The following is a 10,645-nucleotide window of genomic DNA, read 5'->3' as shown; positions in this document are numbered from 1 at the left end:
TGGTTCTTTTGTCCAGACTGATACACAATATTTAACCTTTTTTTAAATTATTTTTCTTTTACAATCCCTCTAATTTTGGGATTATGTTTCCAATTTCTTTTAATTCTTCAGGAAGAACTAATAGTAGGCACTCCCCCAGGGATATCTCCCTGTCCCCTGGAACTCATATTTTCCCATTTTTCCTAACCCTCGCCAGTATGTGCTACAGAAATTTTCCTTCTGCAGTGTACCACACACCAACATACTGAAAAATGGGGGTGTACCGCCAAGCACTTCCCCGTGCCAGCGTTACCGCACACCTGAGTTTACCAGATTCCCTGGTGTACTTCCAAGCACTTCCCCGTGCAAGGATTACCGTACACCAGATTCCCCTGGTGTAGTGCCAGCACTTCCCCGTGCAAGGGCTTACCATACACCAGATACCCGACCCCCAAAGCAATACTTAATATTTCTTACCTTGGTCTGTGCACAGAGTTACCGGATCGATTCTTAAAAACCCGGAGTGCCTACCTTCTTCCTTTCCCCACTACTTCACGGATCCTGCCTCTTTAACCAGTCTCGGGCCCTCTGTCAGCTTTCCGCAGAACCGCCACTGTCGATGCACAGCATGCCTTCCAGCTGCTGTGGCGGTGGGGCTCCCCAGTAGGTGACTGGATCCCGGACGAGCCCCCAAATTGTGAGAAACACTCCGTAGCCAATAACTTAGGCTCAGGCGAGGATCTCAGTGAAGTAGTAATTTATTTGCGATTGCAATGGCGGGCGCCCCACAAGCAGGAGAGAGCGCATCTACTAGTTCCAAAACACAGTTTATATACCTTTTGATGGCAGGACCCTCCCCTGTTTCCCCACTGAGTGGGTAATGCAGGTTCACAATCTATCTGATGCTTCACAAACAATGCATGGCCTTCAGTTGCCAGCCTGCTAAATTTCAAATTTCTTTTGACATTTTTACTGCTTGAAGTGGTAATGTTTCTTCACTTATCTGACTTGACACCGTGATTTTCACCTAATTGTCCTAAGGAGTCTGGTTGTCTGCATTTTACTAGGTCGCCTGCTAAACTTTCTTATCACTGTAAGCATATCTCAGTACCACATTCCCTCCTTCTAAACAATGTAACTCTGCAAAAACAACATTTCTATTCCCACATTAAGGCTGCTGTTGGGTTCCTGCTACTCCTTGTTAGGGGACAAGGAAGGAGTCTGTGCATACACAAAGGTGCAACCCCACCAGTACAGTAGCACGTTCTACAAACAGGGGTGAGTGGGGAGACTCATCCCCTCTCTCTCCTGTGGCACACAGAGAGCTGTCAGAGGTTGGAATGGTGGAGGAGGATGTGTCTCAGGCGAATACCTGGAGACAGCAATCTTTCCTAGTTTGGAGGAGCAAATAGGAGAGCCCCATCCAGTACATGTAAAGTACATCCAGTACATCCAGTATATCCAGTAAACTACACTCGATCCCACAGCTTTCCTTTCTATTGGCTATATATTTCCTCTTCCTTCCTGCATGCAGTAGGAATCAGCTATTGGGCAGAGAAGGAATGAAGAATAAAATAGATAAATAATTTTAAAAAGCAGGCAGAGAAGAAAAGGAATTGGAAGAGTATGAGCCTAGGACGAGAAAGAGGAGTCCAAGGAGTTTGTTGTCACTGTAGCAGTAGAAGAGGAAACAGGGGTGAATACTCAGGAAGAAGAAGGAAGAGGGGTGTGGATTACAGCGGCGGAAAAGGAAGGCGTAGTTAGGTTCCGGTGGGGCCTAAGATTCACTGTATTGCGGTGCTAAAGAAATCGCTACTGGTGGATCCACCCTCTCCCTCCTCCCCCCGCGAGGGAGGGAGTTAGAGTGAAGCAGGCTGGGGCTGTCGGAACAGACTCCTCTGTGCCCCCTCCCCCCCCCCTCCCCCTCCCGCTTCAGTCGCTTGTTTGCTTCGTGCCTAGGGAGGAACCTAGGCTGGAGAGACGCCTGAACAGCCCAGCGCGAGCCTGGGGACAGGCCTAGGCTGTAGCCTCAAAATTAGGATGTCCCGACATGAAGGTGAGAGACCCAAGGGGGAAAGTGGTGGGAAGAAAAAGGAGGTATCCTTGAGCTTCATATGGCATTAGGGTCTGTTATGCCGCTGCGTGAGGTGGGTCAACATGGCGGCGCTGCCTTCACTGAGAACGGGGCCTGTGGAGTCCGTCGCGGGAAGTGGCCATGGTGGGAGGAGGAGGAATGTGGTGGCCAGGTCTAGCTTTGCAGTGTTACGGGACGGGAGGAGGTGGCCGTTACGGGTAGGCTCTGAGTTCCTTTTCTGTCGCCAGTAAGTGCGGATGCCAGGTCCACGTATGCTGAGGTTGAGGGGCCTGCTACGGTTTGAGACAGGCTTGGTCTGTGTCCCTCGCTAGCTTGCGGTTCAGGCTTTGTTTTGCCCTGGACAGGCAAATAATATAAGGGAAGAAACAGGACAGCTGTTTATTTTCACTCCTCTTACTCTAGTGTTTAAAGGATCGCCCTAAGGGAATCTGTTTGGGGAGTGCAAGGTGCATGGGAGTGCAGGGGGTGGGAGGTGTGTGTCAGTGTGGTTTGCTGACACGGTCCTTTGAATTGTGAAGGGAGAAGAGGGTGCAGGGGAGAAAGGGGAGTTAGGCTTACCATGATATACTCCCTGTGAGGAAAATATCCCCAAGTTTCTTAGGGTATGGAAGTGGGGAAGGGACTGTGGGGCATGAGGTACAAGGAGGGTAGTGCTCGAGGGGAAGCAGTGCAAAGAAGGTGGCCTGGCGTCTAGGGGAAGTGGAAGGTCTGTTTTTGTATAACGAAGGTGGGGAGATTGCATGGCAGGTGGAGAAGCAACTCATGCATGTAGTTGGCTGTGGTATTTGGATTGGGAGAAAAAGAGTTTGCACAGTCTTTATGGCCTTGTTTAGGTGTATTTTGGTAGCTTGAGAAGTAATCTGTTCTACTTCTGTATCTTAAAAGAGGAAATACAGTGACGTTGTTTTTCTATCTCTCCTTACAGGTAGTTGGACTAGTAAAAAAACATTCTGTAAAAATCATGCCTTGTTTCTTAAAAGATTTTTTTTTTTCTGTTAGGAACTAAATTTAGCACGTGTTTCTGTACATGATTTTAACTCTTATAGAGCTATAAAAATAATCTTTTTGAAAGGAATGGAGACATCTTTATTTAATCTTAATATTTTGAAAGCAGTGCACTAGAATTGTGGTAGTGAGTAATAATACCGATTTCCAGATGGAGGGTTGGTAGCTTGATGCTTAAACAGAGTATGATAACACTATTAAGGAATAAGTATGATGGGTATTCAGTGTATAGCTACAATATTTCACATTTTGTTAGTGTGTGTGTGTGCATGTGTATCAAAGATCAGTCTTGCCTGAATCTGCTAACACTTCTCTAGTAAAATTACCGAGTCCTCTTGATTCTTTTCTGATTATGATGCACTTTTTTCTTTCTTTTTCTAAAGAGGTCAGGTGAGGTTGTTGGTTTATCTGTATACTATGTAGATAATGAGGCAAAGGCTAACAACGGTGAGTAAGATGAGGGTTAATAACAAATGTGTTTTTTTGTGTTTTTGTTGGAGAAAGTACTCTGTAAACTGCTGCTCTGATAGATAACAATTGTATGTAATTTAAAGTATTGTACCATGGTATAGACTTGTTAGATTGCACTGGTTAAAGCTACACAAGTAGTATGATGTGTTGATCTCAAATTGCTCAGTGTTAACTCTCTTAGGAGTTTCTGAAATACTGTTAAATTATAGAATCATAGAATGGTTTGGGTTGGAAGGGACCTTAAAGATGATTTAATTCCACCCCCCCTGCCCTGGGCAGGGACACCTTCCACTAGACCAGGTTGCCCCATGTAACCTGGCCTTAAACACTTCCAGGGATGGGGTATCCACAACTTTTCTGGGCAAAAATGGGCAAAAAATTGGTTGTAGTACTTAGTAAAAATATTTCAGTTTGGGGTGATGCTTTAATAAAGGAGAGTTATTGATTTTTTTTTTTTTAAGTATGTTTCTGATAGAGGTTACTTTGAGTCTGTTTCTAGTGGATTTTAGGTTTTTTTGGGGTTGGGGTGGAGGAGAATGAACAAATAATAATAAGTTGTACTCCATTTTAGAAATTGAAATAGTTATCTTCTGATAAGCTGAAATGTGTTTTCCTGATGTTACATCGTTAACGTAAACATCTTTAAATACGTAAGGAAGAAAACACATCAAAACTGAGATATAAAGCTGCAGCCACAGTTGTACTTTCCTTTTTTTACATAGGAAAATGGTTTATATTGAGTTTTCTTAATGATTTTCGTTTATTACCAATTTAACAATTGACAAGTTAATTTTAAATTAGTTGTAGGATTAGAATAAGTTACCTTGATGTGTAGGATCTGTTTTTGCTGAGAGCTTTCAATCTACTAGTTGATGGAAGTTGTTTTTGGAAGGATAAGGTATGGGAGATAAGTGAGCTTCAGTCATGTTAGCAAATTGTCTCTCTGCTGCCTGTTCTTGTCAAAATGGCTTGTTCTTGAAGGTACAAATAAGGCTTGATTGATTCAGTAATCTAGCTCTTGCCGGAATTAGTGTTGTGTTGAGAAAGGATGTATTTGAGAAGATAAATAATGGAGGATTTTGAATTCCAATGTCTCAGGGCTCTGAAGTATCTGATAGAACTTATTTTTTATTAGGCTCTTAGCAGTTTTCTTTGCTTTGTGGTGAGAAACTGTTATCGTGTGAATCAGAAGTTGGGAGATGGGAGAAGAAAGTAGACTTAAATAGTTAATAGCAAAAGGTTGATAGCTGAGTACTTTCAGAAATGGAACTAGTATAGAACTTCAAATTATCAAATTATTTGGGAGGGGGAGTAGTGGGACAGAAACATTTGCAAATAAGATAATTATTGGAGCTGGTGGTTACTGAAAGGTCTTCCAAGGAAGTTTAGGAAGAGCTAAATAAACTTAATGCATGAATAGCACAAGATAAGTGAAATGTACTTGTTGAAAATAAAAGTACAGGGAGAAGTTAAATTTTCAGATACCTTAAAGTGTCTATTTCAGTGGGATCATGCCTTTGTTCTTACTGCTGCAATGTTTACTGGTAAGATATGAAGAATGTTACTGCATTCAAGAAGCTGCTCAGAACAGCAAGGCTGTCAAGTTGAGCACTCAAGAATTGGGATGTGTCAGAACTAGGTTATGGGGAGAACCCTAATTTGGTCCTCTGTGTACCTGTACTGTGAAATTACATGGTTGCATATTATCTTCTCTGTGGTACCTACTATGCCTTGTCAAGGGTGTTTAGAGAAGGAGGCAGTCGTATGTAGGACCCTTGTTCTGGTTTTGGAGGTGGGCAGTAAACAAGGAGACAAGGCATTATAGAAAGAAAGTATTTTTATGATGTTGACTTTTTTTTTTGGGGGGGGGGGGCAGGTGGTGGTGGTGAAAAGTTGGATTGATTCCCACTTTTCCTATGGAGTTTCTAGGAAATGACAGATAAATCATTTCGACGAATTCACAAGTGGTTGCTATCTGTATGTTTCTTTATGAAGGACCAGCTGAAGAGGTTTTTTTTTTTTTTTTTTTGAGCATTCACAGCTGCAACTCTAATACCTGGATGATGAGCTTTGAGATAATTCTGAATGGATTTTTTCCAGAGTATTTAATTTTCTAAAGATGGGTATTATTTCAAAGTGGGCATCTAGAGTTTTGATTCTAATCTTTCTATGTTGTAATTTTCATTCATTACACAGGGAGGAAAATACCACAGAAGTGTTGAAATCAAGCTCACTGATGTGTAGAACATTTCATTGCTGTATAAACGTGCTTCATAGAGAAGGCTGTGGAAGGCTGGAGCACCTCTCCTATGAAGAAAGGCTGAGAGAGCTGTGGCTGTTCAGCCTGGAGAAGAGAAGGCTCCAGGGTGATCTCATTGTGACCTTTCAGTACTTAAAGGGGACTTATTAAAAAAAAGAAAAAAAAAAAAGAGAGAGAGAGCAACTCTGCTCAATCAGATGATGACAGGACAAGGGGGAATGGTTTTAAACTGAAAGTGGGGAGATTTAGATTGGATGTTAGGAAGAAATTCTTCACATGGAGGGTGATGAGGGAGGCACTGGAACAGGTTGCCCAGAGGGGTTGTGGATGCCCCATCCCTGGAAGTGCTCAAGACAAGACCAGGTTAGATGAGGCCCTGAGCAACCTGATCTAGTGGGTGGCATCCCTGCATATGGCAGGGAGGCTGTTACTAGATGATCTTTAAGGTCTCTTCCAACCCGAGATATTCTATGAAAAAATTAATCTATGCTCAGTGTAGATTTTGAAAAGTGTGCATTAAATTAAGTTTCATAGCAAATAGGATAAAACAGATACTAAGTACTTGTTTATGAACACAATTTATAACTTTGTGTGTTGAATGAACTTAATACTTTTATAGAAAAGACTATCATATAAAACTGTTGTTTATGGATTTCAATCGTGGCCTGATGCATGTATTCTGAGATGAGCAAATTAGTGGCTTTTTCCTTATTTCAGTTTCTAGTAATGTTTTGGCTGAAGCTTCCCAACAAAATGCCTTTTTTACCTAAGGAACTTTACTACATTTGTCCATCTAACTTAAAGGCTGTTAAAATGGAGTAATGATGAGAAGGCGATCAAACTTAGTTAATTTAGGCAGCGCTGTCCAATTTCAGTATCACAAGTGTTAAAAAGTATCGTGTGCAGCTTGATCCCCTACCAAGAATTCAAGAAGTGATATGATTCAGGGTGTTGTGGGGGAGAGAACACACACGGAACTATTGCATGAATAGAGACCGAAAAAAAAAATCTTTGCTTTCAAGGCTGACAGAATCTAAAGAACCATGAATAGCCTAAATAATATAGATCAAGAGTGCCTATAACTTTTTCATAATTGAATAACCTCATGTTCTTGTATTATTAAAGATGCTGATTAGAAACAGATTAACAGAAGCACTTTTTCAGTGTACAGCTAGATTATGAAATACTTTTCCATTTAAAAAAAGTTATCAGTACCACCTGGTTTCCAGTTTGAAGGATTAAATTTTTGAATTCTATCTCAAACTTCATATTTCGTGTTTCTTATCTATTAGATAAAAAGGTTGCAGTAGAGTATCTGGTATTCTGTGAAGTTCCTACACGTTTCCCTGAGGTATCAGTTGAATCTGATTTGAACTCATGATCACAGAATCACTGAATGGTTTAGGTTGGAGGGGACCTCTGGAGGTCATCTGGTCTGGTGCCCTTGCTCAAGCAGGGCCACCTAGAACAGGTTGCCCGGGACCAGTGATAATTATATTCTTATGTAAATGTGATCCTTACTGTCATTGCCACTTGTATTGTGTTTGCATGGCAAGGGCCAACAGGGGTGGCCTGGTGGGAGCCACTGAGCAGGAGCAGGTTCCTGGCGAGGGGTGTGGTAACAGTGGATGTGGGATAGATCTGGATGCGGGAGCTGCACAGGAGTAGGTATTTCCCTATGGAGCGAGGGAACCATGTCAGAGCAGCCCCATGGTGTGAGAGTGAGACCCAAGCAGGAGTTCTCCAGAAGGGAGCTGCGGCCCCTGGAGTGGGGACTGTGCAGGAACAGGTGTACTTCCTTGAAATGCATGGAGAGGTCTTCACTGGAGCTGGCTCTTGAGATGAACCACTGCCTGTGTAGAGGAGCTTTTGCAGGAGAAAGGGAAAAGCATGAGGAAGGAGGAGTGGCAGAGATGAACTGTTATGAACTAAACACAGCCCTCTATTCTACATTTCCCCTGTAACAGTGGTAGAAGTAGAATGGCTGGGAATGTAGGAGCAAAGTTGAGCCTAAGAAGAACAGGTGGGTTGAGGGAAGGTGTTTTAGTTCTTGTCTTTGTTTCTCACTGTGAGAAACACTCTGTAGCCAATAACTTAAGCTCAGGTGAGAATCTCAGTGAAGTAGCAATTTTATTAATGACTGCGGTGGTGAGCGTCCCACAAGCAGGAGCATACCTACTAGTCACATAGTACAGTTCATATACTTTCTGTCTCGATGACCGGGACTCTCCCCTGTTTCCTCATTGACTGGGTAATCCAGGTTCACAACCTATCCAATGCTTCGCAGACAGTACATGGCCTTCAGTTGCCGGCCTGTTAAATTTCAAACTTCTTTTGATTTTTTTTTTTTTACTGTTTGAAGTGGTGATGTTTCTTCACTTTGGACACTACCATCCCTTTCCATTTACCAAACCAAGATTCCAACCATCTGGTGATGGAAATGTCTGTTCCTGAGTTTTCTGCCAATTCACTGGCAAGGGTGGTAAGCCCTTGCAATGCTCTAGTTACTGTGCCATCCGGGGCAGTACTGTTGGGTATAAAAGTGCAACAGTGGTTGCTCAGTATCACACACACACGCCTCCTTTCTCCGCGAGCATCATATCTAATGCTATTCTGTTTTCCCAAGCCATTTTGCTGGTGGCATCTAGTTGTTCAGCGATTCTTATCGTATCCCTTGTATAACTTATGAATTTCTGCTGATTATAATAAATCTAATCCACATTTTTATTGATTGTTACCCACCAGAACAATGACGACTCAAACCCTGCAGCAATTTGATTTCTGGCTTTATGTTCATCCGGAACTCCTCTAGGTACCCCAATAGAATCTATGTATACTCTATCATCGAATGATACTCCTAAGCCTCTTTTACTTCTTCTGGGTATTTGTGATGTTTCTATTTCAAATGCCAGGGTGAAGGGTATAGCTAATTGAACAAGTGCACAAGTGCCTTCCCAATTAGATGGTAGGGTGAACCGTAACAGCTTCCCTCCACAGTACCACCAGAGATCCGCCCTGGGGATCTCAAGTCTTGAGCAGTTTCCCATCAAGTCCTCGGTAGCATTCAAGGTCCTCGTGCACAAGGCAAAGTCTCCCAGATGCCAGGTAGCACTCACACCCTGCCGTGAGAGGCAAGCTGTATGGTTACCTACAGCTGTAGAGAATACAGGGGGAACCCTGATACTGCTATCACGCAAGGAGGGGAACAGCAAAGAGAGAGACTTATAGGCCTCAATTCCCCAGGCAGTCTTTTCTTGGTACAATGCAATCATAAATTGCATCCCCTGGGAATCCTTAGTCTACCCCCATGGGAAGGGCACTATCTGGGCAATCGGTCATCCCGAGGCACGAGCATAGCAATTGCTATGGTTGAGACTCTGGACAGTATATTTGATCCATTCTATCCAGGCATTTGCATCCCCATACCCTGTTTCAATCTCAAATGTTTGCCTAAGATCTTTTATTTCTTTAACTGTGACAATTGCTACATTTCAAAGAGGGCCTCCTGTTTTTTCCTCGAGTTTCTTCCTATCTTTGGTGGCAATAGAGAATCATTTCCATTTAGCTATTCTCAATTTGGCTGTTGGATCTCTCCCAGTTATTTGTTCTTTCTGCTCAATTGTCATTGGGCATTTAAGTCTCCACAAGCTAACACCTCACAAGCATCAAACGTGACGGATTGTGGTACATAACCCTCTGTCACAGTCACCCGTATTTTGACAGGGTATCCTGTCTTTGCTATTATCTGGTCATGCCTTTTCCAAGTTGCCAATTGACCAAGGCCTTCTCTGAGGCCTACAATCACTAGAAACAAAAATTAATAGTTGATTTTCCCCTGCCGTTATTTTTAACCCTTAGGTTTCCAAATAATTATCAATACAAAGAATAAGATGCACAGTACTGCTAGAACAAAAACCCCTTGGGAGCACTTCGATTCCTTATAGGTCAGTCCTTTCTCTCAATCTCAAGTCACACTCAGTCACCTTTGAAAATAAAAGTTTAGTTTATAATTGTAAGCTTTTATCCTGCTCTGAGTCTTTTCTTTTTGACTTTAACTTTCAACAAGTCTTCTGTAGGAATAACTTCCCAGGTACTAGGGTCGACAGGTACTTTCACTTGAGTATAGTGAGTCCAGCCTTTTTCCGCAGTTCCTACGGCTGTTTCAGTGGTTAGTAGTACTTGGAATGGTCCTTCCTATTCAGGCTGGAGTTTTGGATTCTTTCCAGGTCTGAATCAGGACCCAATTTCCTGGTTGATGGTGGTGAATGGGGAATTCCAGAGGTGGGGTTTGAGCCAACAGCCCACAGGTCCTGAGAGATGAGAAAGAGGAGGACAACTCCAAAATATAGTTCTTAAGAAAACTCTTGTTTCGAATTGTGTTATCTCATCCCTTCTGCCCAGATAGTGTAATCTGAACAGCATCTCATGGTGAAATTCCTATATCCTTTCTTGCTGCTGTTTGAACCTGGAGGAGTGCTAAGGGTAAGCATTTCACCTAAGGAAGTTGGGTTTCTAACACTAATTTAGTTAATTGCTTCTTTAATATCTGGTTCATTTGCTCCACCTTCCCAGAAGAGGAGGGGTGCCAGGGGGTGTGGAAATCCCATTCAGTCTCTGAGGCTTGCATTAATCCTTGCAGTACTTGTGAAGTGAAATGACTTCCTTGATCTGAATCAATGTTTTTGACTATCCCATATCTAGGGACTATTTGCTCCAGTGATACCTTAGCCGCCGTGTTCGCAGTGGCAGATACCGAGGGGAAAGCTTCCACCCATCCAGTCACGTAGTCAATTAGGACAAATAAGTACTTAAATCTCCCTACTTTAGGTAACTCA

General features: G+C 42.7%; 1 protein-coding gene across 3 annotated transcripts in view; it reads left to right on the top strand.

The window, feature by feature from the left end:
• Positions 1-1,734: 1,734 nt before the first annotated feature.
• Positions 1,735-10,645, top strand: part of LOC137846965 (E3 ubiquitin-protein ligase KCMF1-like) — a 144,930-nt gene continuing 136,019 nt past the window's right edge. Inside the window, exon 1 of one of the 3 annotated variants that reach the window (XM_068665118.1) lies at positions 1,735-2,035. In XM_068665118.1, the coding sequence (XP_068521219.1) occupies positions 2,020-2,035 (16 nt within the window). In that variant the 5' untranslated portion in view covers positions 1,735-2,019. Of the gene's footprint in view, positions 2,127-10,645 lie in introns of all 3 variants that reach the window. The other 2 variants (XM_068665117.1, XM_068665119.1) reach the window with 2 other exon arrangements.

Source organism: Anas acuta, chromosome W (genome assembly GCF_963932015.1).
Source record: "Anas acuta chromosome W, bAnaAcu1.1, whole genome shotgun sequence".
Classification (NCBI taxonomy): Eukaryota; Metazoa; Chordata; class Aves; order Anseriformes; family Anatidae; genus Anas; species Anas acuta.
Note: the sequence above shows the minus strand (reverse complement) of the source record. Positions and strands in the feature narration are given on the sequence as shown.